Source organism: Odontomachus brunneus, unplaced genomic scaffold (assembly GCF_010583005.1).
Source record: "Odontomachus brunneus isolate Ranch 3 - 2012 unplaced genomic scaffold, Obru_v1 Obru_scaffold_034, whole genome shotgun sequence".
Lineage (NCBI taxonomy): Eukaryota > Metazoa > Arthropoda > Insecta > Hymenoptera > Formicidae > Odontomachus > Odontomachus brunneus.
The window spans coordinates 629,924-657,846 of NW_022639484.1; the positions used below are offsets into that span (position 1 = coordinate 629,924).

Sequence of the window (27,923 nt, forward strand, 5' to 3'; positions counted from 1 at the left end):
CTTCCGCCAATCCACGTACGTTCCTATTCATTTGTTTATTATTATCATAAAGTCGGTTTACAAGTTCTCCAAACAAAATATTAGACAACAAATAATTTCTTATGTCACATCTGCATGCTAATGATTTGAATACTTGAAGAACATCGTAATACTACATTATTAACGTAATTACATTTTATTTTGATATGTTTTTTATTGTCGTATATTATTGATATATTTTTATAATAATCGTCGTATTCACACTTGAGATGTGTGACAAAATACATAGTACTAGTTATGAATTCTATAAAATCTACTCTATGTTAAATTTTCTATTATTACTCGGAAACAAGATCGTGCAAATTTATAAAGATTTATGTCTCCAATTAGTTTCTAATTCTAGCTATACTACATGCTTACAAGATACGTGTAGCCATACTACATGCTTACAAGACAAATCGAGAAAAGGAGGTAGGTATGCACTAGGTTTTAAGATACGATATAAATAAATACGACTAATATATCTGCGATTAACTATTATCATCTAATTACGTTTTTACGCAATTATGCTTCAGTCGTCTATATCGATTTGACCGTAATCTCCATCATCCAATGGTGGCATCATCGAGAGTGTCTCGTTAAGATCAAATGTTTCCTGTAACATAATGAAAAAAAAATGATTCGATTAAATATCTGACAGATATACTACTTAAACATACATGTTCACACATAAAAGTGTTTAAAAAATATTTATACCTTGAGAGTTTTCATCAACGAATCTTTTGAATACTTGTTTAAAATTTTATATAATTTGAGACATTCAGTGATACGTACACTTACGTAATCAACGTGCACCGGTGTTGGATATATACAAGGCATACATTCCATTTGCGTAACACCATTGTTGTCGGCAGTGCACTCACAAAATTGGCACTGGTCAGGCGTAGCCGTTAGGGCGACCCTTTTGGCGAAAACGCTTGCAAACTTTTTGTTCGAGCCAGATTCGTGCCACTGACGCAGCTTGTCGCCACTGAATATTGTGCCATTTGTCTCCAGGGACAGTGGAGTACAATAACCCAACGCGTTTTTTGAGAGCTTCACTTGCCTTCTCAAGTCTACGTCGCCTACTAGCATCCTCGTGTCTTTTTTAGTATATGACTTGGTCGCATCTAAACCATAGAAGATCTTACTGATCTTCTCTTTATCAAATTCGAAATCACCATCCATTAGTATGTGCAGGGTGATATCGTGTTCCAGTAGAACTTGATGTATTACAGAATAATCCAGCTGAGAAGAAAGATCGATGAAGACGAAATTTGATTATCAAGAAAAAAAAATATGATGCAGAAGAGGGTATCGAAAACATTTCAAATACGAGGCAGAAGCGGGTATCGGAAATATTTCGAAAAAATTATCATGGTGGTCAAGATGGATTATCAAAGACGGAAATTCAAATATTCACGTGATATTATTTCGACTGAAATTAAAAGACAATCATCAAAAATTCAAGAAATCGACATAATTCAAACACGATCAACGGTTGAAATCGGCAAAAGTACTCAAAGTATTAAGACAGGAATTCGAGAACAATTAAATTTCACAAGACTACGCCTGAAAAAGAAGAAACTTACCGTCTGATTCTCCGACTCGCAATGCGAACAAGGTATCAGTATGAAAGTTTTGGACACGCCACCTCTGAAGACGAGTTGCGAAGCAAAGCCGATCGCGGCGAAGATGTCCTGACTGCCACTGCCGATAGACATATAATCAAAATAATCTATAAAGCGCCCCACGTTCTTGGTAAAGATCTGTCCGTCGAGAACGATGCTTCTGGGTTGGTCGTACACACCGTCGCCACCGAAGACCACCAGAGACCAACGATTACCTATGAGACCTTTGTCATTTAGCTCCTTGTTCAACTGCGTGATCAACATCTCCATGCTGCTGTTGAGCTTTATGTCGCGGTTGCAGCTCTTCGCCTCGACGATGAACACCACATCGGTTGATTGCGGCACCGTGGCGTTTTCCAGCCGTTTGAATCTTCCTTCAGCTATCTGACTGCCGTCCATCATGCTACACGTAGTGCACCGATCCGGTATTCGTAGATACGTATTGTAGAACATACACGTTTGCATATATGACATCGCCACGGTGCACACCTCGGCCTCAGTGAAGCTACTCAGGCACATGTTGGTGTACTCTTTTGGATTGATTACGCCGAAGCAAATGCCAAATTCTGAGCTTTTGTTTACGAACAAGTCCTCGCAAAAGAGAGAGACCACGCTGTCCTGGTCCATGGTCCTGCTAACGCGATTCGTTACGTCGCTCGCGCAGCCGTCAATAGACCAGCTGTGAGCGAAGCTGTCGATATCTTTGATAATCAAACCGTTCGATGCCAAGTGGTCGTCAAATTGTTCATTGCTCATCGTACCGAGCAGACCGGCGGTTTTACCGTAATACCAGCCTGATAGCTCCAGCGTACATAGATTGAACTTGAAATTGCACTCGAAGCGGAATTGATTGTTTTTGCGTTCCACTATCACCATGTTCTCTTCTTGGTAGACGTACGTTGTGCCGTGGTCCAATTCAATAGGCAGTTGCAGATTGGTCGTAGTTCCCGCTTCTTGAGAAATTAGTTTCGTTGTCTAAAAAAAGAATATATACTTTTAACATATAATTCAATAGATAATTGATTATTCTACATTATATATATATATATATATATATATATATATATATATATATATATATAAAACATAATTGTAGCTTTTCTACTAACGTCGTTAAAGAGGTCCAACTCGATAGCATTATTTCCAATTAGTACTATAATTTGATGAGTGATATCCTCGCCTTGATTATATTTCACTAAAATAGCAAAAGTATCGTGCACAAAATCCTTTGCTAATAAATAGGTGCAACTTCCAGCGAAATCAAAGTAACGGCCGTCGAAAGTGACGTAATGCTGAGAACCAATGATCATAGCTTGCGCTAAAACACACAACGTACATTACAAATAATTGATTATTAATTTCTCAACGAGAAATATTATATCGAGTTCAAACATTGTTAAACTCTCATAATCATAAGATAAACCTTTGAATGGCGGTAACCAATTCGACAGGTCCATGTAGGGCTTATACTGATAATAGAGGCCCCAAAAGGTAGTGTTTGAGGTGACGAAGTACGCTTTGACATCACTTATTGCTCGTAACTCCGGTATCTCGTGGAACTCGGGCGTCTGATTGAAAGCATGCCAAGACATCGGTAGTTTTTGTTCTAAGCACATCAAACCCTGATTAGGATCGAAGATAAACATGGTCTTAGCTTCCCTGTAACGACTTTCAGCCTGCAACGCCGTCTGACTGATGTCCATCATCTTAGAGTGTATAAGTCGCAGTAGATTTTCCAGCTTGGTTTTAACTTCGAAATATTCATAAATGTAATTGATCTTGTTGTACACTTGATCAAGCTTCTCCAAGGCGTATTTGGTGGATGGTAGCTTCTTCAATTCTTTCAGCTCCAACAAGATATCGTCGACCACGTCCTTCAGCTCCTTGCCGAATGGCATGTAGACGAAGTAACGGTCCTTCAGAAACTGTATTATAACCCGCGAGTATTTATTAATGTTAGTCACTATATCGTTCGCCTTGACGTCGCGATAGACCTTGTCGATGTCTTGCGTGAAGTTAGTGAAGTGGTCGAAGTAAGGCGACGTAATGATCTCTTTCTTGCGGTCATACAAGAAGTCCAGCACCTCTTTGCTCGCTTTCCATGTAGCTGTTTCGAGATAATGAACGAACTGAATGAACATCGGTTCCATCCATTTCAGGAAATGATACCATTGTTGCGAGAGAGACGAAGCGAAGCTACTCCACAGATTCTCGATGTACTTGATGAAAGACACGTGTAGGTCCTTGATAAACATGTCATATTTTTCGATTAACTTTTCAATTACATTCGCCACTTGCGACAATGAATCGCCTCTCAATACGGCAGCAATTAACTCGGAGACTTTATTATAAGCGTTCTTGAAGGTCTCGATGAGCCAAACCAGAGAATTTCGTAGCGCCTCACCGGATTCACCCATTATCTCTCGAATCTCGTTCAATATATTGGGGAGTGATTCGATGTGACTTCGTAGAGACAATTCGTCGATGAGGTATATACCGAAACCGACGACATCTTTAATATAGAAGTCGTTAGCGTTGTACGAGTCGTTTAAGTACATCTTGAGATATTCGAAGTCATCTTCGAGAGTTTTTAGATCACTATATGAGAGAAATAGCATAGATTGAGTATATAAAATTGGTTAAATGAATGATATACAAAGATAATTATTTCATTTTAGTATTTTTTCTCATTATAATTTTATATTATTTTGGTTGTTTTTTACTAACTTCTCGTAGAACTTGTATGATGAAAGTATGTGACATAATCTAATAACAGATGTCTCATGTACTTACTTCCAATCGTCGAGGAATCCTGAAATATCCTGTTGAGCATCATCCCAAACATCCGCGATAACACTAAAGACTTCGCTTTTAATGTATTGTTTCCAATAATCGATGTCATTATTTATACCATTGCACATCTCATTGAAAGCTGTTTTCATAGTATTCTGCAAGCATGGGATTCTAGTTAAACATAATAATTTCTCGAAATTGTGTCAAGTATGAGTGATATTAATGAATTTATGTTACAATAATGTCGCTCTTGAGTTCGGGCCGCCATCGCAAAGTCGATGTGATGAGTCTCGAGTGGTTCAATTTCAGGTAGAAGGAAATGTCTGATATTGTCAAATCATCCTCATATGTCCTCCAGATGTTGAATATTGCGTTGCGAGCATCCGGAATATTACCATACATTCTTAGACTTTCTATCGCGTCTGTAGACGAGAAAATATTACGGAGGTATAAGAAAAGACGAAGGAAAATATTCTCCATTCTCTTCTGGCCATTACCTTTAGATTCTCTAGTCTAGTATTTTAACCTTCTTTAAGTCAATAATCTATCAGTAATCAATTTAATTTAAGTCAGTAGTCAGTCTTTAATCTGATATGTGTTAATTGTTGTTGCGAGAATCAACGTTTAGAAGTAACGAGTCGTTACAATTTTCACTACTTGTTGCACCAAGTTTCAAAGACTCTCTTTTATCTGTTATTTTCTATTTTACGATTCATTAGCGTACGTTCTATGTATTTAAAAAAGTTATTACTTTACTAATGAGAAAAAGGAAATTAACGATAATAAGCAACGAGTCACTTCCCCTGATGTTACTATATATAAACTTAATGTTAATAAAAAATTTCCTAATCAAATTGTTCTAAAAAATTGTATATACTTAACGATAATAAGCAACGAGTCACTTCCCCTGATGTTACTATATATAAACTTAATGTTAATAAAAAATTTCCTAATCAAATTGTTCTAAAAAATTGTATATACTTAACGATAATAAGCAACGAGTCACTTCCCCTGATGTTACTATATATAAACTTAATGTTAATAAAAAATTTCCTAAACAAATTGTTCTAAAAAATTGTATACACTTATTACACTTACCGGGTGTGTAATTCATCGTCAACCAGATAAGCTTCTCACTCGGATCAAAGAAGAAGGCACCAGTAGCGTTAAGTTGCGGCGTGTCGATGATACTACCGTTGACGATGTATCGGGGATGCGACGGATAATAACCGATCCTGAAGTACTTGACTGCTTCGTTGTTCACTCGGCGGAAAAGAATTTCCCTCGAATTTCGGTCGATCCGGCTAATCAGTTCACCAGTCTCCCCTGGCATATAACCGCGTTTGTATCGCGCATGATTCACCGTTTCAAGTAGCACGAATCCATGTCTGTGGACGAATCCTTCGACATCAAGGTCCATTTTAGTGTTAATATGATTGCCGATTATCTTGTAAAGGTACTTTCTGTCGGATTCATCGCTCTCATCTCTCAACAGCGCGGACAACGTCAACATTTTATCAGTGTTGGTGGAATAATCCACGGTGAAGATGACGTTCAACAGGTCTCTTTGGTCTCTCTTCATCAAATCGCTCCTCATTGTCACGACTTTCTCGAACGTAGGATGCCAGAAGCTCAGTACGGCTCGCTGCAGACTCTTCATCGACGTGGTAGTAACATTGGTCCAATTGAAACCCGCGCCGACGTTCTTCAACTTTTCGTCGTTTCGTTCCCATCGTAAGTTTGCCTCGGAATTGACCTCGTCGTTAGTGATCTTATAGGAGCCTTCCAAGGTATAGTTATGTCGTGGGTAAGAAATGTTGAGAATGATAAACTGATTGTCCACGAATTCACTTGTCATATTCATAATGTTTACATGATACGACGCCCAGGCATCTTCCGCTAAACTCAGCCAAGTATACTGATCAAACTCGCCTGACAACACTTGATAGTCCGTTTTAAATTGAATGGTCCTGTTCGAGTGCATTGCCTTCAGATAAATATTTTGGCCGGTGTGAGTTGTCCTGATCTTGGACTCGCCGGCGACGTTGAAAGCCGATCTGTTATCGAGTCTATAAATATTCACTTGTTTGAACTCCACAGTAGGATAGTTAGTGCCTTCGTTGCCGCCACTGTACTCGTACTGATTCACGTAGACGAGCCCTATGGGCTTGTAAATGTTCTCAATGGTGATTTGAATGTGATCCTTCTCGAAGCCGGCTCTGGACTCACTCTTCGAATGGTATTGAGCAAACAGTAACTTTTTATCGTTGTACAACAATGTCGAGTGGCCCGTTGTGACTTGAGGACGTTTCTTGTAGCCGTAAGTCATGTGGCCTATATGACGAGCATTCAAGGGAACTTCTATGTGTAGGATACCTTCTAGATTTGAATCAAGTCGCTCGCTGTGGTAGCTGTAATCTAAGTTTATCAAGGCCGTGTTGTTTGTCCAGAAGAATTCGATGAATCTTTTATTCTGCTTCCTACAAACATTGACAAGAAGAAGACAGTAATAAGAGAATATATAAGAAACGATAAGAATTACTTAAAAATTATTGAAAATTTTGCATGTCTTAGAGAAGATTATTTTTACAGAAAGTAAAATTTTGGAAAGTGTTAATAGCGAAAAGAAATCTCAATAAGAATTAACTTACAAAGTAGTGAACACGACAAAGTTGCAGCCGAGGTACGACAAGCGTTGTCCGGACAGAGTGCCGTTTAGAGTTCCGTTAACGTTGATCAGACTTTCGTAGGATATCCTCGCGGTGCCGATCTGTTGCCTAGGCGGGTAAAACAAATCGGCATTGATCAAAATCTGCTTGGACGTATAGTCATAAGTGAAAAGCAGCACGAGAGTTTCCTCTTGTAGGAACTTCGGTGTATAGAGGGAATACTTGAGCTCCATCTCCTTCTTAACAAAGGTGATGTTGAAAAGGTTGTTCACGGACTGACTTGGCAACAAGCCCCAAGTCACTCGGAAGTGCCCGTTGATGTCGGGGGTAATCATTCGAAGCTGAAATTTGGAAAATTTTATGATGCATTCGTGGAAATGATTTTGAGCCTCAATATTTGAAATTATACCGTGAGAAAATCTCATACATACCGAGCCGTCCGAGACGTAATTTGTTTTCGACCGATTCGTGTTGTAGCCCACGACGTAAGAAATGTCTTGCATACTTTCTTTGCTCATGTGATAACTGATCAGGAACCGATGACTGTCATCATTCGGGGGCGGCAATTTCATCATGAACACCGCGTCGACGTTCTTTTGATTACGGAAACCTATGGACGCGTTCGTCTCGAATTCCCAAGCTTTCCGATCGATGTCCAGATCGAATCCTATATTGAAGTTTCTGTTCAACCGGCCCGGGTTCTTGAAGAATATATGAGTAGCAAAGTCCTTCCTGTTCGATCCCGCGGTCTCATATTCTGTCACCAGTTTCGCGAACATGTCCACCATATAGATCAGCGTCCATTGAGCAGCCGCGTGGTACCGATTGTCGTTCAATTGATGACTCAACCGAATGTCGCCGCTCGTGTTGGTCAGCATCAGATTACCGTTCACCGTCAGGATTCTGCTGTCGTTCCAGGGTGTCTCGCCATGAATGTACAGACTGGTATTGCCATTCACCTGCACGTTCATGAAAGTGCTCAATTTGTATGTGTTGATCTCACGAGTTGTCCGAATATTCGTATGTGCTCTCACGTCCCAATTTAAAGAGTTGATTATGTTCGCATCGACAGTACTGTTGAAAGATCCACCATCCATATCAAATTCGAGACTGTATTTCTTCCTCTGCAGTTTTAAGATGATTTTATCGGTGTTGGCGCTCTTTGGCTCGGCTGTTATGTCTATCGATGTTAGAGTATTATCCTGTGTGACGATGACACTATCGACGTCATAGGATTTCGCGAGCAACTGGTTCTTTAGTTCTCCTTTGACTTTGTACAGTGACTCGCTGATCTTGATCAAGTCTCCGTGGAATTCGAAGTGCGGCTCTTTCGACAGCGGTGTATGCAAATCGGCATCAATTTTACCGTTGTTTAGATTTCCGTTCAACTGATACTCCTGTTCGTCGAGATGCTTCACACAGACGTTCAACTTGGCGGTGTTGTTTACGTGAATTGCGTTGCTGTAGAGCACGTCGGTCTCGAGTGATTTTAGGGCTTTTATCCAGCTTTTCAGCTTCGCAGAAATTCTCACCAGATCCTCCTCTGTTTGCCAGGCGCACTCGAAGGACGTCTGACGAAAGACGGTGGCATTTCAATTAATTAGATGCTTTGTTTAATTAACGATAACTCAGTTTTTGTGAATTGTGAACTCTAGAGTGCAACTTCCATAATTCTTATCGAATTAATGGGTGGAATTAGTGGGAAAATTAGATTATTATTGTTCAAATAAAATTCTCTATCTTGAAATAAAAAATTATTATTGGAAAACTTACGTATTTCGATACAGGTTCTTCTATATTTGCGTTAAATTTAAGTTGTTTTCGGTCTCCAGTGAAGTCTTTTTTCGCCACGATCGTAGTTTTCGGTATTTTCATCATAGGTGAATCGATTGCACACGAGATTAGAGTATCCAGTAGAGCTTTCTCTATCTACGTGGAAAACGAAATAGCTTCGTTTAATTTTCGTATTCACGAATAAACTCAGTCATAAATTTTTAGTAAATCTTACCTTAACATTTCCGTATAAATCGATGATCAGTTGTTCTCCACGAATTTCTATCATACCTTTGTATCGATTGTTTTCGATTTCTATGGCTGTGTCAGTACGGAGATCTTTGAGGAACTCTAACGGCGTCTTAATGTTGAATTTCACGAAATGCATTATCGCATTGGTGTCTCTATCATCCGTGTCTCGTCTTTGACGCGTGTAATTTCCATGAAATCCGCTCTGCATGATAATAAATGTTTATTCATTTGTGTTATTTTATCACGCTACTTTATCGGTACCTTGTTTCTCCAATATATGGGAAAAATAAATCTCGTTAATATAAAAAAATATTACTCTCTTATATGTATACATATATACCTCGATCCATGTGTTATTTTTTCTGACGTTTAAGCTCATTTCCATGAAGTAGGTAGGACTATCGATCGCAAAAGCACACAGTGATGTTATCTCTTTGATACTACTGAACGTTAAGTCAACGTGTAGATCATTTTTTACATGAAAGACATCCTTTAGGAAGAAATTGTCGTCCAAGATAATTTTTCCGGGTGGTAAGTTTATCGTGCTTAGAATCTTGTATGTGTTGCCTTCGCTATCGATGTCCACCTCACCTGATATATCCTCTATTAACACAGGCCATATCTATAAATTAAAAAATACATAATCTAATTCAGAGATATATTAAAAATGTGAATAATCACGCTTACAAATTTCAATTCTCGATATTAAGTTAATCCTTACGTCATCTATAAATATTCGTTTTCACATTTTAAGTCGTTAATCGCTACAAATTAATTCTCTAATTCAGACATTTCTACGATTAAGTTTTTGGGTGCCGATTATTCGAGTTACCTCTAATTCTCCTCGCCAGAAGAAATAATCTTCGTTGTCTTCCTCCTCCTCTTCTTCCTCCTGCGACTCATCAGACTCAGAATGGTCTGTCGTATGCACTATAATACCTTTCTTCAGCGGAATTTTAATGGGCGGGGGTTTCGGCCCTCCCTTGACCTTTACACCGAATTTAATGTCTGCTAGCTTCACTGAGAACTCCGTGTTCACGTCCAGCACGTCATTAGGTTCCGTGTGCACCACGACCAGCTTGGCGATCACGCCGCACTCTTGCAGACCCTCGAGCGGCGTGAGCACTATGTAACTATAATCAAAGTCGGTGACATTGTTATAACGCCAAGTCCCAAGGAAGCCTGCCGTGATGTTGTTATAGCCGAGTCGGAAGTCTGCTTCACGTGAATTCAGCTTAGCCACTGCGAAGGCCTTCTGCAGGACGTCGATCGGCGTAGCCACCATGAATTTCACATTAAAGTCATAAACGGACGTGAAGAGCTGGAACAGAGCCTCGACGCCGAGCGGACCGTTCGGGGTGACTATCATCGCTACCACGTGATGGTTGCTTTCCGATAGCCCGAATCTGCCTCGCACGAAGGCGAACTTCTCCAACGGTGTCGTGACGTTGAATTCCACCTTGGATTCCTTCCAGCGCACGAGATCGCCGATTAGGCGGCCGGTGTACTTGCGTTTGTCCAAGTCAAGATTGGTTGCGCCAAGAAACATCCAGCTGGACATGATGCGCAGTTGACACTTGAACTCGCTTTTGAGATAGTTTGCGAAAGGCGTGTAGAGGTGTAGGTTGCCGGTCAAGTTGAACACGTCGTCCGATTGCTTGTCCAGATGCCAAATACTGCGCGCGTCGATCGTCTTGTCGGGATTGTACTTAATGAGCACGTAACTGTCCACCGTTTCTGAACGCAGAATTTTGTGCGTTACGTTCACGGTCACCCATGTAAAAGAGTGAACGGTACTGGCCAAACCGCAGTTTGCCACCCATTCTTTCAGATCGTCATGGTTACTTGTGCTCCCGTAGAACTCCCCCGTCACATGCTGAGAGTCTTTCCAGTAAGCGCTACTGCTGGCTGAAATTCTGTCTGGCCATTGTACGTATCTGTGGACAAAAATAGAATTTAAATGTTGCAGTTGAAACTAAAGATACTTTGATCATTATAATAGCGCTTCAGAGAAATCAAGTTATCGAATTAATGCCTACTCACTTTGCGTTCAAGGCTGTCTTTTTCCACTGTTCGAAAGGAGTTAGCAGCTGGGATTCCAACTTCATAGACGTAATTTCCGATTCTATATTGTAGTCTACGTTGATCGACGCCTTGATCTGTTTCTCTGGATCCCAGTCTAGAATGACGTCCAGTAGGTAGCTATGCGGGCTGCGTATCACCAAATTACACGATCCGGTTACGAGCCGACCAGGATAGGTCAACATTACTATAACGCTGCGTTGGACCCCGGATAAATCGTCTACCAGGTAAACCCTGTTTAATTGTAACATTGTTCCAACTTTCAACGCGGGATCCCTGTTAGCGTCCCACTTGACTTCTGCTGCGTACTCCTGCCGATCTTTCTCGTTGATGCCGGTCAAAGTTAAGTGCACGTCTCGCCATTTGTCCATGTGCAGTTCTAGTCGGATTTCCCGTGTAGTGTCGACGTTCGTCGTCATTGAGTATACATTGCCCCGATATCTAGCTTCGACGTAGGACATCAGACTGGTCTCCGATAGCACTGTATGATTCAACATGAAAGCATACTTGTCGAAGTCCGGCTGCTCGGCGTACAAAATGATTTTGAGATCGCTGTGGTCCTGATACAGGTGACAGTTGAGCAGGATCAGATTAGCGAAGCTCGGCGATTTGAGGACCATCTTGAGATGGTGGTTCATCACGGCAGCGACCGACCGGTCGGAATAAGCGCCACGCGCGGTGATGTTGTGGCCGCTAAACCAAGTGCCGGAGAAATCCAGCTCGTACTCGTGTCGGGATCGCTCGCTGATGCGCACGTTCATCAACATTGAATTATAATGGGGGATCGTCAGGTTCGTGTGGCCTTCTATAGAGAATAGTTTACCACGCGGCATGATGAAACTGACGAGTAGATTGATTTCTTTGCCTGCAAAGAGAAAATCGTGCGTCCGATTCAGTGTTCTTCGATTCAAATAAACACATTGCGTTATCTTTAATTGTGTCTTTTTCTACTAAGAACTACGAACTTTACTTCTTACCTGGTGCGTATCCTATGATAAAACTGGTCTTTGACTCGGTACCGAGTCTGTAGTGATTGACTCCTACTTTGATATCTATGTTCTTCGTAGATTTCGTGACGGCTATCAGTGCGTTCACCTTTGTACCCTCGTCCTGGAAGTACATTTTCAAGTAGGAGACGATAAACTTCGCCTTAAGCTTGTCGTAATCGTTTTTGAGATTCGGTTTGAGATTCATCTCCGCTTGCAACTCTAAATGGCCAAGTGCTTGCTGGTACGAGGCGTTCATCATGGTATTGAGTTGCGGATAAGCGGTAGCAGTAATGCTCATTTCGACCGCTTTGTGCGCGAGCGTTTTCGAAGAGCGATTCAAGAGTTTGCCTTGTACGGTCAAGTATTCCTTCTTCGGCATTCGCTGCAGCTGATACTCCAACTTCAAATCCCAGGTTACACTGATATTTCGCGTGAGGATGTAGCCGGACAGATTACTCCAGACTCGCTTGGTTTGAAAAATCAGGTTTACGTCAATCTGAGAGGCGTTGTTTTTCTGTACGTCTCTGACAGAACCTGAAATGGCAGCAACACGTTCGCTGTTGATAGTTAAATAAACTCTGGGATCATAGGCATAGCCGTTATTCAGTTTTGTTCTCGTATATCCCAAACTGGCGTCCAAGTGTTTTGTGCCATTGATATCGAAACCGACGTCTAGAAAAGTCTCATCTTCAGAATTCTTATATGTGCCTTTAGCGACCAAAGAATTTCCAGTCGAATGCAGTAGAACGCTAACGTTATTATTTATTATGTCAAAAGTGACGGTAGCGCTCAATTTTCTGTTCACTTGTGAACCAGGTGTGTCGAACATCAGCCTGAATATGCTGTGTTTCTCGGTTTTATTCCAACTATACTCAAAAACGTAGTTCTTTGCCGTTGGATCCGCTTTGTTCAACGAAACTTTGAAGAGCGTGAGTCCGGTTAAGATAAAGTAGGGCGCCTGAGGATTCTTCGTCACGTTGGAGAATTGATAGTCAGTACACATCTTTAAGCCTATCAGTCTATCCAACGCGGTCCAGGTGCAGGTAGTATTGCTAATAATGTTCTGAAGCATAGTCGTGGGGTATCGTAATTTCTTTTGATTCTGACCAGCTACCAACACACCCAACGGCTTCTCCTCGATTTCGGCGCCGTTACCTTTGATCAGAGCAACGTCCGAGAGTATCGAAAGCAACTCTATCTTGCGACTCGGCAAACCCAGACTCACGCGCACCAAACGAGTGCCGTTCAAATTTAGATGAATCTGCACAGCACCGGAGGAATAGAGATTTGTTCGCAGCCTAAGTCCAGCGGATTTGTAGAAAGCGTCTACCGTCATTGTTCCCACTGTATCGACGCTTACACTGGAAGCGATATTGCCAGTGAGTTCGAACTCGGAGAGGAGACGATCATCCTTCATTGTTTTCGAGATCTTGAGATTGCAAGCCGCGGAACCGGCGACGTCCAAACGAATCGGCAGACCAGATCCTGTCGGCACGACGAACGAGGAATCCAGAAACATCGTGGTCCTTTCGTAGAGGATTTCTCGCATAGCTAAGAATTCCTTTAATTTCTGCCATGGATTGAAATGCGCGAGCGCGGTTTTCACTTGCTCGTCGCCGTCGAGCATCGTAAACTTCAACTCATTGCCGAATATCTATTAGACAGAACGGAGTATATTATTATGATTAAGCAATAAACGCGTATATAAGAAAAATTATATCTTCAGTCTGTAGATTATCGAAATCCACGTTATAAGATAGTTCCATTCTGCGATACGTTTATGTCTTATTACCGAGTGGATATCTTTTTTCTGTTAGCAATAGAATTAAGACTTCTGACTACTTGTCGCGGCTATCTTGACTTATGACGTCAGAAGAGGAAATGCATGCGCAAAATTTCTTCAAAGTATGTCGAAATAAAAAGATATATTAAAAAAATTACACTTGCAATCGATTAACCATTCTCTAAAATACTCCGTACATTTTTCTGTTGGTCTAACGATCAACAAATGACAGTAAAATTAACGTGACAAAATAATAAGTAAATATAAGTTACAAAAGAAAATCGCATTCATGTTAAGTTTACGGTTTGCTTGTTAAAATAAAATGAAAATATTCGGAGTATTTTAGAGGTGTAGTTAATAGATTGTCATTTTTTGGATATATCTTTTTATTTCGACGTATTTTGAAGGAATTTTGGGCATGCATTCGTTTCTGATATCATCAATCAAAAATTTCGCGAAGCGTAGTCAGAAGTCTTAAGTTTAGATATTTTACGTAATTAATGATCATATTTTTACTTGATTTGTTTCTCCGTTACCTTATAGCCGAAGCTGACTTTCGGATGTTCGAAATTGTTATCGATGACGTTAGGTAGCTGTTTCACGCCGTGCCAGTAATTTTCGCTCTCCGGCGCTGATCGGAAATGTCTGAGGAAGTCTCGAATATAACTGGAGATCTTCTCGTTACTGTAAATGCCATCCGGACCGAAGAGATTCTCCGCATAAAACTCGAGACCTTCCATTCGCGCCGTGATTTCAAACAGATTCACAGACTGACCGAAGACATCGGTGGTTACATTGAACATAAGCGACCGCGGCATGTACGATTTCGGCGAGAAGATCAAATTCGTCTGATAATTCGCACCGATATTATATTCCTCGGAGAAGAAAGAGCCGTCGTAATTACGCGAGAACTTTCTGATATCGTTGTTGAACTTTTTACTGAAATCCCTGTCTGTTAGCAGACTTTGAATCTCAATTTTAGTAGGCGAGGATGAACTGAAGAGATTTGTCAAATGGCTCCATACAAAAGTACCGACTGCAAATAATTAGAAGAAAAAATTATTAATCAAAGAAGCGCTGGAAATTTATATATTTTGACTGAGACTAGTCTAGAAGCTAAAAGCAAACACGATATGAATCAAGATTCTTTTAAATGAATTTCAATCAGAGTTATTAAAGTAGATTTGAAACATAAATTTTTCAAAATTTAATTCTTTCTTAATTCTTCTATATTATAAACAAATTATTTCAAAATTTAATTCTTTCTTAATTCTTCTATATTATAAACTCTAGTATATTAAAACGTTATAAAAATATGGTCGATATAATGAATGTTCGAATAATAAATATGATTCGATTGATATAATTAATTTCTTAAAAGTAATAATGTACGAACCTTGATTGACTTCCTCTACCTTGAGAGCATGCTTGATGGTCTTGATGACGTTATAATCGGGACAACGCATCACCTGCAAGTAAGAGGCAATACGAATTTCCGTGTCCAGCGTTATGTTGCGGTAATAGTCGAGGAAGAATTCATCTCGAGTCTCCTCACAGGATGGTAGTCTGCGATGAGCGTCGATAGCAGCGACGCGAATTTCTATCGGTAAAAATCCACCGGTGTCATCTATACATTTCTTCAGCTGCAGTCGCAGGCTTTTTGTTTCGAGTCCCATATTGCCGGTCGCTTTTAAAGCTTCCAGCGTTTCTTTTGTCTCGAGAAGAGAATGAACTCGAGGTGTACAACCCTGGGAAATTTTCTCCTCAAGATGAGACAAAAGTGCGCTCACTTGCTCCAGTTCGATACAGTCAGCGTTATTTCTGCAGTACGTATGAATGATGGTGGAGTAGCTGAGGATGAACTGAGCATGAGGGATTTGATGCTGGAAGTTCAGGAACTGCGACAGGGTTTTAATGGTTTCGCGATCTGGTTGCGGGAGTAGAGCGAACGTGATGATCCAATCGTCGATAGTCGCTTGATTGACGTATTTCTTCATTATCAGATCTCTCATTACGTTCACCGCGGCGTTGCTGTTCAGATACGGCAATGCCGCGAGGATGTGATTCCTGATGAATAAATAAGAAAAGATCAACGAACACAACGAACATACGAAGATTTCAATTACTGAAAATTACAAATCGATCGCGTGAAAAACTAATGAAATGTTTGCCAAATTTTAATAGAAATTAAAGAGAGAAATTTTTATCGATATTTCTCTCTCCTGTTTGACGATACATTATACATATTATTATCATTGATAATAAAATTATAATATGACAAATAATTATTGAATAAGGCGCGGCAGCTACATACTTTCCACCCCTGCAGATGCTATTGGCTCTTGTAAACAGCTGCAACAACGAGGGATAATTCAGAAAGCGAGCCGAATGAACGAAATTCGTAAACGTCTCGGAGAATCTCTGTTGCAGCTCATCGGTATTCGTCGCGAGTCTGCACATAGTCTTCAATAGATCCCGCGAGGTCCGCAGCTCGCCATGCATGGTCTTCAACGTCTTTGTATGATCGTACAGCAACGTGGTTCTCTTGATATGAGGAGTGCCTCCGATGAGATTATCTTCATCTTTATCGTCATCGTCACGATTCTCGTACTCGTCGAACTCATGAAGAAAACTTGTATCCGTCGTCTCCTGGATTAACTGGAGCGTCATTTTCGTCTCGGTTTTGGCACCGGCTTTGTGGCCGTTCGAAAGCGGCTGCATCTGCCGCACCTCTTCGCAGACCACTCTCGCGTACACATTGTGATCGATAGTAATGTCGCACTCGCTGTGAGACTTCAGCAATCCGTTCTGACCCTGTTGCCGTCGCGGGCTTCTGTAAGGATTCGATTGCACGACGGAGAAGTATTTGGATCCGTATTGGCAGTCGGCTAAGTTCTTGCTTTTCTTCACGATCAGACTGGTCCGCAACGCCTCGTACAAGTGATACTTCGTATCACAGATGCCGTACACATCCGTCTCTTCCACTTGGTGGTCCACATCGAAGCGCTTCATGTTGTTCTGCAGCATCGACAACACACCGCGCTTCAAGTTTAATGCCCAGACCGGCTCGTGAGGGTCCGGGCACAGTTCATGAATCACGCCATCGTCAAAGGCGAACCTAAGCGCGAAACGCTCAAGGCTGGCCTTGAATTCAGACCCTGCGCGATCAGGAAATTCGGCGTGGTATGTGCTGCGATCGTGGCTGACGCTGGCGTTCAGGATCCTCAGCGTGCCCTCGCAAAGGCTGGTGAAGTACACTAATAGAGTGGCATCGATGTATAGGGCAGAATCAGTTTTAGAATGAAAGGGCAATGGTCGATAGCCCAGATTCGTGTTCACGTCCACGGAGTATGCGTACAAATAATTTACGCCTTCTAGATACTTGAACTTCCGCTCCAGCGGCACTGGAAGAGGGAAAAAATTTCATAGATGTATGATAAAATTTATAGACGTAAAATATTGTGAAACGTATATTGTTTACAGTACTATTATATCAATGTGTATGCGTCAATGCGTAATCGTGTGTCATAAAGAAATATCGATTTCAAAGAAATCATATAAAGTAATCTAATTTTAATACATCACACGCTGAATCGCAAATCGTTAGATTCGCAAATAATATGTTTTTTATCGTATTCCGTTATTCATATTTACGTAAGTCTGCGTTCGAAGTTCAAATATTTGCATTTAAAAAAGAAAAGTCGAGATTCTTCACTTCGATAAGACGCACGAGTACTACGACTTAGAGTCGTAATTATTCCTGTTCGAGCGTTATAAAAGCAAATATATAATTCCATATATATAATTAAAACGAATTATTATTATTTTAAAATGTTCTCGATGCATGCAACAAATAACGCAATGAAAAAGATACTTTTTTTTATAAGGTAGTTTTCCTTTGAAATTAATTGTGCTTATTAAAAACAAATTTAAGACTGTGCCGTTAAAAAGTACGATGTTAAGGATTCTTGTAAAGAATATGTCGATTTAACAATATAATTCTTGCTCTTTCAGCACGAGTCATTTTATTCTTTCTTTCCAAGGTTGTGACGTAGTATCGTTGGAACATATGCGTGTGGGGTGATACGAAAACAATACCGACGAAATCCCAGGAAATGTAACCTAAGCCGAAAGCGGACTCCGAAATGTGACAAGCGTTAGCTAAAACTTATCTGTAGGTATAAGTCCCAACACTTACATTTGCATTTTGTTCGACCACACAACGTACTGTCCTTCGTAATTTCTGTGAAACAAAGATAAAAAAAATATCGTAAAATTGATGTGAAACATGTTCAATGTATTAAAATATTTAGAAGAAATTTCTGGATAATTCAAATTAAATAACGAATTTATCAAAGTAAATGTCAATAATCTCAGATAGCACAAAATCTTCAGAGAATATTCTGAAACGTTCTTAGGATGAATGTTCTTAGAACATCTTTAAAACATCTTTTGAAGATTTGTGCTGTATGGGATATCAATAAAAGAAATAAAAATAAATTTGTATAATATAATTTTAAACACCAAACTTGCTTATTTATATATATTTTATTAATGTACTCTTGAATGTTAATGTACATTTGTAGACTATTAATTTGCGATATTATATTTTTAATTACTTTTTTAAGATACAATGTATTATTTAATACAAACAATATATTACATTTATACTATAATCTGCGATCATTTTATCATACGTAAACTTCATACTACGTAATCGTAGTAGATCGTAGCTGACGTTATTCTCAACAATGTCAATCGATACAACCACGGGCTAATTTTTATTATAATCCGAAAGATTTTACTATAAATCGTGAAATAAATATTATCAAATATAATATATACGTAAAAATCATATATAATGTAAAAGAACGATTATCTATTGTTTGAGCGCGATGAAAGTGCTTTTCTATTTTTCAAGACTGATGGCAATTAGAAGATTCAACTATGTCCTTTTTCATATACGCATCTGCATGTTCACGCCGAAAATCTCAGCGATGCATTCTGTTACAATGCATCGTATTTGATAATAATAACATATAAATTAATGAGACACCGGACGCTGCAATAACTACCGGAAATTATCGATAATTACCTCCTAGCACGGCAGTGAGCGTCGTGCACACAAGCGCAAGAAACAATATCGCCCTCATGCTCATCTTTGTGCTCCAAGGATCTCTCTCGAGTCCTGCCACTTTTGGGATCTCCCGGATCAATTCCACGATCGACGCGTCTTTATCACCGCACTGCTCATCCCTCGACGTTCATCAAGCCGTCGGGAATTTTCGATTCACTGCTTCACCGATTTATAAAAACCTATCAACATGATAGACAATGGTAATCAATTAGCACTGATTGACGGATATTCACAAAAAATGAAACTTTCGCGACAAATTATGTGTGTGTGTGTGTGTGTGTGTGTGTGTGTGTGTACTGTGTGTGTGTATAATTAATATTACTACAATTCTATTCTTCTTAATCGATGACAAGAAATTTCTTCAACTTCTCTTTTCACTTTTGCCACACTCTCGAGCTACGTTGAGTCTATTTGCAGTTTTACGGAGATTTATATCGCACGAATCTTATGAAGATCTACAGAGAGATTCGTTGTTACTCACGACCGAACGCTACCTTTCACGAGTTGAAAATATCCGCGATAACCACCCGGGCGTCGGAGATAAACCGGGGTGCGGATCGGCGGCTCGCTTGATTGGAGGCGAAGAGAGAGTGTGTGGCGTCAACTAAATAAGTGCTTCCGTTCGGCCTGTCAACCGACGAATGGCCGAACGGCGAGGGAAGAGATCGGTGCTAAAGGTCTCCCGATGAGTCTTTGTGTTTGCGCGCGGTCAGAGGTCCCTTCGTTTGATAAGATAACATCCAACTCTGTTAGCTGAAATCTTATCCTTCCTAAATAACCGTTCTCGTGTCGAAGAAAGCAATGAGATGAGTCTCATGGAATCATTTTCGGACTGTTTCACGACATTCTGTTGTAGAGTAGGGAGAAAGTATCTTTTTATCCGGACTAGAGTTACCTCTTTATTTAAAATTAGTAGAGTAGTCTGAATTAGTCGCGGTTGTATCGATCGACATTGTTCAGAATAACGTCAACTACGATCGTCACGTATAACGAGATAAATTGAGCGCAGATTATTCGGCTACTCTTGCAAAAAAAAGTTGGAAAAGTTTTTTAACCGTTGATCTATATTTGAATTGAAGCAAGCTTATGGAATTGTTTAAGTAATTTTACAATTCGGATTAACCGATTTGTCGCACGTTGAGATATTTTATAATTATATATTAATGCTTGCATATTATGTATATATAATATTAATAAAATTCACACATTTCTCATGTACACATAATACAAAGTGAGAAAATGTAATAAAAGTAAGAAAATTCAAGCCGTAAAAGAGTAATAAAAAAAAAAAATGAAAAATTAAACTCCCTTAACTTTTAGCATTGATATTTAATTGATCACACGATACATCAACTCGCGCAACATGTGGTCTATTTAACTCTTATTCTAGTAAGCGGGATTAAAGTCCGAAGTCACTTGTTTTGTATATCAAACAAAATTTATACTTTTTTGTTATATCTACAATAGTGAATACGAATTTCATTCGTATTCAATATTATTTTGATGAAAATCAAAAGACTGTAGTACTTGATGTACTTTAAACATTTTCAAAAAATATCTTTACTCTGGCAATTTTACCTGACTGCGTTAAAAATACAACTAATCCGCATAAAGATTAAGTTGACATTACAGAAAGAAAAAGTTTATATTATATATTTGAGACATGCTGGACAATTTTTATTACTCGTTAACAGTAGAGTGTCTAGGAAATATAATCAGTGATTATATTTTCAAAATGAAAAAGCCAGAATAAAAACCCGGTTCCATTTGAAAACAAAAAAGGAATACACACACAACAAGAAAACCGTGAATGATTCAGCTGTTGTGTGAGTCAGCCGTTTGAATATCGGACATACGTTGTTGAGGTCACACGTACGGTTCTTTTATTGTGTGTGCGCATCCTTTCTACTTGTTTATGGACAGAAGTAATTAGTGTGACAAGAATACAAAGGCTGCGTTTTGATATTCATTGTTAGTGTATTAAAAATCTATAATATACATAACATGAGCCATAGATTTTCAACAAATATTCTATTAGCAATGAACACAGGAGCGCATTCAAAATACATTAGCGATACAATCGATATCTCGAAGCGCGACGACTAATTGCAACGTTTTACCGTAGATGGCTCTTATTGTCATCGAGAGATCCGTCAGTTTTGTTATGGCGGGCGCGTCATGTCGTTTCTATTTACGATTTCCTGAATAAAATATCGTGCGGATGTGTGCCGTCGGCACTCATTTTGTGTAATAGGACGACCGGTAGCGCGAGTGATAAGTGCCCATCGACGTTCGTCAAACGATCCAGCGCGGCATGAAGCCCCGGATCATGCCGGCGCCCTCGACAGGCTTCGGTGAGCAGATTGAGGTTAGGTTTTTGAATTTCACTGCATGTTGCGCCACCCTCCTGTTGCCATATGACGCGCCACCAGCCAAACAAATCTCCCCTTTCCATTTCAGGAATACAAAGTGTTGAATTTGCTGGGTAAGGGAGGCTACGGCTGCGTCTACCGGGCGAAATGTCTCCGCAGCAACACGGATGTCGCGATCAAAATGGTAACACATTTTTTTTCTATGTTTAATTAATCGAGCATTTCTCGCTGCAATGAGGATGCTACAACTGCATCTGGTTACATTTGGGTCATTATGGGCCTGTGTATCGCCTTTAGTGACTTAAATTTTTTCAAACGATTGCAGCTTGAAACACGATTACAATCTTATTTATTAGGCAAGATTTGAGAGATATTGGATAAACAACATTTAGGCCAATATCAATTCTTGAGGTTGTAATATTTAGAGAGTTTTTGCTATTTTTGTTATTTTTGCTTGAATATGTAATCAGCAAGTTAGATTTATTTTAATTATATTGTACCATTGCTTCATTCTATAATCATTTCTAATGTTAATAAACAAGTAATATAGCTTGCACGAAATAAAATCTATTCAAAAACCACTTATACAGATAATATATGAGAACCAAGTTAATTATTGAAACAAAATAGATGGTTCATGTCTAGTTTATCTTTTTATCTTTATAGATCGACAAGAAGATGATGCAAGCTGCTGGGATGGTGGGTAGAGTAAATCAAGAAGTAAATATTCACTGGCGCTTAAAACATCCATCTATATTGGAATTATACACATGTTTCGAAGATGCAAACTATGTATACTTAGTCTTAGAATTGTGTCATAATGGGGAACTCCAACACTTCCTCAAAGCTCAAGGCTCCAAGCCTTTACCTGAAGAACATGGTATGTAAATAATTTACATATATAAATTATAGTATATCATAAATATCTAGTATTATATCTTATTACAATAAAATAAATTGTATTGTTTTTAGCTGCTCGCATAATCAGACAAGTTGTACAAGGCTTGCTTTACCTACACTCTCACCAGATACTTCACAGAGATATGTCATTAGCTAATTTACTTTTGACTAGAGATATGCAAGTGGTATGTAGAATATGTATGAAATAAGATAAATTATACAGACAATTTCAAATATATTGAAAGAGAGAAAGTCTTCTTAAAAAAAAGAAATTTTTATTTGAAAAATTCGATTATATAAAGATGTTGGGATAAACATATTTTTCACTTTTTATGCTTACAGAAAATCGCGGATTTCGGATTAGCTACTCAACTGAATACACCGGATGAAAAGCACTTGACTATGTGTGGCACGCCAAACTACATTTCACCCGAAGTAAGTATTGTTTGCGAAAATCGCTTGAGTGCAAAATTGCAAAGATTGCATGACATTTGGAATATTTCCAGGTTGCGACAAGATCTTCGCACGGGCCGGAAGCGGATGTCTGGAGCTTAGGATGTATGTTGTACACTTTGTTGGTAGGCACACCTCCTTTTGACACTGACGCTGTCAAAAGTACTTTAACTCGCGTGGTCATGGCCGATTATGTGATGCCACCTCATTTGTCGGAAAACGCGAAGGATTTGATAGATAAATTACTGAAGAAAAATCCGAAGGACAGGATACGCTTGCGGGATATCACCAAGCACCCATTCATAACTAGTATAGAGAAGAATAGACTGCATAGCGTAAGTAATAATATATCAAGCATACTTAAGGGGATGCTGAAGCTGAAAACTTTACCGACAGAGCATTGGTATTTTTCTACAAAGTTTACGTCGTATTGGTTACACAGAATTACAAATGCTTTTACGCAATGAAAATACGTGCAAAGATAAATAGGAGCATTGCTCGATAAACGAACAAAAAATTTTTAATGTAAAATCTCAAGCTGTCAGCGTAATATTTGTCTAATCCAAAAGTTCTGCAGCTTGTATATACTGAAAGTGTGGATGCTCCAAGTAGAAAAATTGTGAAGAACATTGCTCTACCTTTGCATCTGCATTTGGAAATTTAAAAATATCGAAAAAGTTTGCAAAAAGATTTTTACACATAGTGTAGAAATCTATACTATATATAGTTAGGTTTTCCGTTGAATATGATAAAACAAAGCAATATACATTCATATAAGTTCTGTATATACAAGAAATACGAAAAGGATAGCATGATTATGTTAGTGACGATCGTCTCTGCATTATCGATATTGTTCAAATTCGTCATCAACTCCAGCATCCCCTTAATATTTCGAATATATTTTAAACATACTAGCTATTAACAATGAAGAATATTTTGCCGCGTATTTATATTGCAACCGTGTATATCAAACTGCTGCGTTTTTTAATCGGTGATGACATAATATCAATATTGCTTCAATTTCGTCTATTTCAAATCTTTACATTAAAGTTGGATGCCAGATACGGCAAATCGAACCACGCGAAAGTCGCTCAATCTAAGATTTAAAAAAAGTTGGAATCGAGGAAGTGACCGTGTTGTCTGGTAACTCAATTTTTGTTTATAATTAAAGAAAAGCTGGTTTGTGTTTCAACTTCTATAGAAAAAAAGATTATAAATACGATATTTTATATTTCGCATTAGTGAAGGTCTTACCTTCGAAGACTATAACAAGGCGATGATTGATCGACAGCCTCTCGTTCTTACAACAATAAATATGAGCTCGATTTAAATTTGTCCCAACGGATAACTGTTTCATTCTCGCTGTCGACTCGTAAAATATCTTACGAAGTTGTATGCGCCGGTTTGCGAGCTTATACGTACTTATACTAAACTAAACTTAATATCTACACAAGAAATATGCTTATGATGAAGAAATTAGATAGTAATTATGTCGACGTTACCTTGAAATATTGACAAACAAAGGTGGCGAGTCTCGAAGGAATCAATCAAATTTTAGTACCCGCGAAGCACTTTTGTTCTATTAAACTATTAAATCATAAGCGAGTCACACTCATCGATAAGTATGTCAACATATTAAAGTTTATACATGTAGATGCATTAAAATAAAATTCGCGCACAAAAGTCGTTCTTCTATCTTTAACGCTCATTGATAAGCTCGAGAACGAAATATTTGTAGGATTGCTTGGCTCACAGAAGTCATTCAGGGATCTATCCCTACTCGTGATCTTATTACGTAGTTCTGATTACATAGTCCATTGGCGATCGTTCTAATTTCGCTGATTTTCGGAAATCCTCGCGAAGTCTCGCGAGTTCAAATGTTCCTTCAAGTTCTGATTAGTAGCAGCTTAAGATGCAAACTCATTTTTCTTGTCCTTTGGTCGATCTCTACCAGTTTGTAGAGTCACTAGACCTGTTTTTTATAGCTGCACTGCTGAACTAGTGCAATAAGAAGAAAACGTGAGAAAACGTATATTTGTCTCACTTCAATATATTGCACTAGTTCAGCAGTGCAGTTACAAAGAATAGGCCTACTATTGAGGTCGAGTTGTCTCTTTTTTTTAATACTCTTTCTGTTATTCTGGACTTTGAAATACTAGGCGAATTTTAGTCAACCAAGAGCTCGTAATTTTAATATAACTAAAAAGTAATCGATTCACTTGAAATGCTCTCCCCCGGAAGCCAAATCAACGTTTTGCTTCTCTGTCTTCACGGTAACTCTTCTGCGGTAGTTTTAAGTCGTTTATCCAATATTATTGGGATCATTACCGCAGAAACGCTAAATTATAATTTCGAAAAAGGAATCACCAATACCTTCGTGTATATAAACGGCATACGGACTCACAAAATTATTAATGTGTATTCTGTAGCGAGAGAACACGATATATAAAGTTTTCCGTCTCGGTTACAGTTTATAGTTCTTATGATGAACAATTGTAGATTATCATGTCGCAGTATTTTACTTAATAACGATAAAGAAAATATTATTAAATTAACTATTTGTTTTACTTATTTATTTTTAGGAAAGAGGTGGTATGAGCAAAGATTTCCTGCCTGACGGCATGGTGGATTCTGGAGTCGGGAGAACATTGTCCTCCTATAGTCGACCGAGAATGCGATCTCGATCAGAAGAAAGAATGTCTACGATGATGCAAAACGATAGGATACAAGGTCCTATGGTCAGCGTGAGAAGCGAGGCGTTATCCGAGCCCATTGTGAAAATGCATACGAATTACAGAGCAAAATATGCGAATTATTGCGCGAAGGAAGACTTTTTATCGCAGCATATTCCATTGCCTCGTAAGGTGTTTCCGCAGAACGAACATTACGACGTGCACGACTCTAACAAGCAGAAAGTAGAAAGACACAGGTGGAGGGATAAAAGCGTAGAGAATCATAATTATGAAGCAACTACGGAGGGAGCAAACACAAAATTAAAAGTCCCACCCTTGAATACCAATAGATTGCTACCTACTAGACACAGGTCGAAGAATGCGATTCATACTATTTTAGACAATGGAGAAGTTTGCACCGAGTTGATCAGGCGTAGAAATGGCATGGTACTTAGAATAATAATATAATAGTTCTAATGTGTATAAAAAAATATATTCTATGAAAAAAAAAGTATAACAAGATTAAGAAATGTAATAACGTGCCAAGTATATCTCGTATACAATAATACAAACATTATCGCTAAAAGATAAAATATTGTACAATTTGGATGTTACAGGAAAAAATCCAAGAAGTCGCAAGAATATCAGGTGATGGTTTACGAGTTATCCTCTATAAACTGGATGTATCTCTAGAAGTGGGTTCGCAACCGCCACCGTTGCCTAGCCGAGGTGCCGATAGTATTTATTCGTATGAGAATCTACCGGCATGCCATCATCGAAAGTACATGTATGCTTTTCTTTTCGTGAAATTGGTTCGGGCACAGACTCCCAAGTTGACGTTGTACACTCAGCGCTCCAAGTGCCTGTTCATGGAGAACGGTCCAGAGCCCGACTGTCAAGTACACTTCTACAATGGAGTGAAGGTACGCGTGATCCTTTGATATCGCTAACTTTTACATATATTATTTATATATGTTGTGATAATACATAAAATAATTACGTCAAAGTAGTATAGAATTTTCATGACCGATAATTTTCAAACGATAAATAATGGCAATGCAGTAAAAAAAATTGGACAAATTATTCCTGAAAGTAACAATCTCACAAGGAAGATAATTTTACTTGATTAATCTTTTTTTTTATCTATCTTGATTTTTATACTATAATATATATTTCCTCGTATAATTTAACAATTTTTATTTTATTTTGAGAATTCATGTCGTTGCGTTTTTAATTGTTATATTTGTACAAATATTGTAGATTGTCCGAGAAAATGGCGTCGTAAAAATCATCAAGGGGAACGATACGTTTGTTGAAGGCGAGTTTTCTGCTGATCTAGAAAATTATCACGAGCATTATTCCGAATGTTATCAACATTGCTTGCTATTGGAATCCACTTTGACATCTTTAGAAACGGCTACTGGTCACTCTTGCTTCCCCGTGATTATCGGACGAAAGCCTCTTACGGCCTTAAGTGATGCTCCCTGCTTGCAGGGGAAAGAAAATATCTCACATGGAACAAACAGCACTCCCGTCGTAAGCAATAAAGAATATTTCTAATATAAACTTAAAAATTTTGTTTTCCGACTTTTCAATGTGGAATTTTTTTTTAGCTGCCATCTTTCGAAGCTTCTTGCTCCGTCGTTTCGACGATAACTTCCAGGTCGCGCAAGACGAATTCCATGTATAGTTCAAATAATAATACAAACAAGGTAGCAGTACCAGGTATCGGCTTTGCTACGAAATTTACATCTGGCGACATTAGAATCGATTATAAGGATGGATCCGCTTTAATTGTAAGTCATTATGCAAAAGTAATTCATTAATCATCTCTAATTATCTATCATTATAAATATAGTTACTATATAGTTTACCATTCTATACTATATAGTTTATTATTCAATTTATTCTTAACAACTTATTAATAATAAGTTATTAGTTGATAATTCTATATTACGTTGTACTCTACTAACTAATTGCGGCTTGTTGCAGGTAAGTCCACAGAATCATAGCGGAGACATTATGTATGAGAGCAATAACGGTGATGTTATGCGATACAATAAACACTACCAGCAAAATTTAGAAGTACCGCATTCAGTACACGAGAAACTCCTTCAATTGCCGACGGTCATCAAATATCTTATTCAACCAAGGCACAAATGCATTCGGTAGCTCAAAATATCTAATATTTTATATAGTACAACTGAGAAATCGCATTCATCTGTATGGACCGTAATCTTATTATAGATTTGTAAATTAGTTTATACAAACTTAAGAACATACTCTTTTAGTGGATTTACTAAGTATACAATAATAAAAAGTCGCTAATTATATTCTTATCTTCGTTGTTCTTGTGATTTAAACTATAATCATTGTATGTAAAAAGATATTTTTACACT

The 27,923-nt window shown here is 38.6% G+C and overlaps 2 protein-coding genes across 7 annotated transcripts; one reads left to right on the forward strand and one right to left on the reverse strand.

The window, feature by feature from the left end:
* Positions 1 to 16: 16 nt before the first annotated feature.
* LOC116843644 lies at positions 17 to 24,572 on the reverse strand. 5 transcript variants are annotated; one of them, XM_032814211.1, is made up of 22 exons: positions 24,355 to 24,572; positions 19,086 to 19,306; positions 18,189 to 18,233; positions 16,305 to 17,394; positions 15,387 to 16,057; positions 14,527 to 15,026; positions 12,196 to 13,861; positions 11,180 to 12,083; positions 9,969 to 11,073; positions 9,477 to 9,758; positions 9,120 to 9,338; positions 8,885 to 9,040; positions 7,543 to 8,682; positions 7,094 to 7,452; positions 5,541 to 6,922; positions 4,680 to 4,864; positions 4,443 to 4,597; positions 3,073 to 4,247; positions 2,759 to 2,967; positions 1,611 to 2,624; positions 814 to 1,266; positions 17 to 634 (listed from the first exon to the last, which is right to left on the reverse strand). In XM_032814211.1, the coding sequence occupies exons 2-22, from the start codon at positions 19,147 to 19,149 to the stop codon at positions 551 to 553; spliced, it is 12,858 nt and encodes a 4,285-aa protein (XP_032670102.1). In that variant the 5' UTR covers positions 19,150 to 19,306; positions 24,355 to 24,572; the 3' UTR covers positions 17 to 550. The 5 variants fall into 5 exon arrangements, with proteins under 5 accessions (XP_032670102.1, XP_032670103.1, XP_032670099.1 ...); XM_032814212.1 differs by lacking the exon at positions 24,355 to 24,572 and adding an exon at positions 19,622 to 19,790 and having other exon boundaries at positions 820 to 1,266; XM_032814208.1 differs by lacking the exon at positions 24,355 to 24,572 and adding an exon at positions 19,622 to 19,790.
* LOC116843646 (serine/threonine-protein kinase PLK4) lies at positions 21,285 to 27,855 on the forward strand. Of its 2 annotated transcripts, none has more exons than XM_032814214.1 (11): positions 21,285 to 21,495; positions 21,588 to 21,683; positions 22,166 to 22,379; positions 22,472 to 22,584; positions 22,742 to 22,834; positions 22,906 to 23,187; positions 25,435 to 25,971; positions 26,142 to 26,447; positions 26,785 to 27,060; positions 27,138 to 27,320; positions 27,517 to 27,855. In XM_032814214.1, the coding sequence occupies exons 1-11, from the start codon at positions 21,442 to 21,444 to the stop codon at positions 27,694 to 27,696; spliced, it is 2,334 nt and encodes a 777-aa protein (XP_032670105.1). In that variant the 5' UTR covers positions 21,285 to 21,441; the 3' UTR covers positions 27,697 to 27,855. The 2 variants fall into 2 exon arrangements, with proteins under 2 accessions (XP_032670105.1, XP_032670106.1); XM_032814215.1 differs by having other exon boundaries at positions 21,285 to 21,481.
* The last annotated feature ends 68 nt before the right edge of the window (positions 27,856 to 27,923 follow it).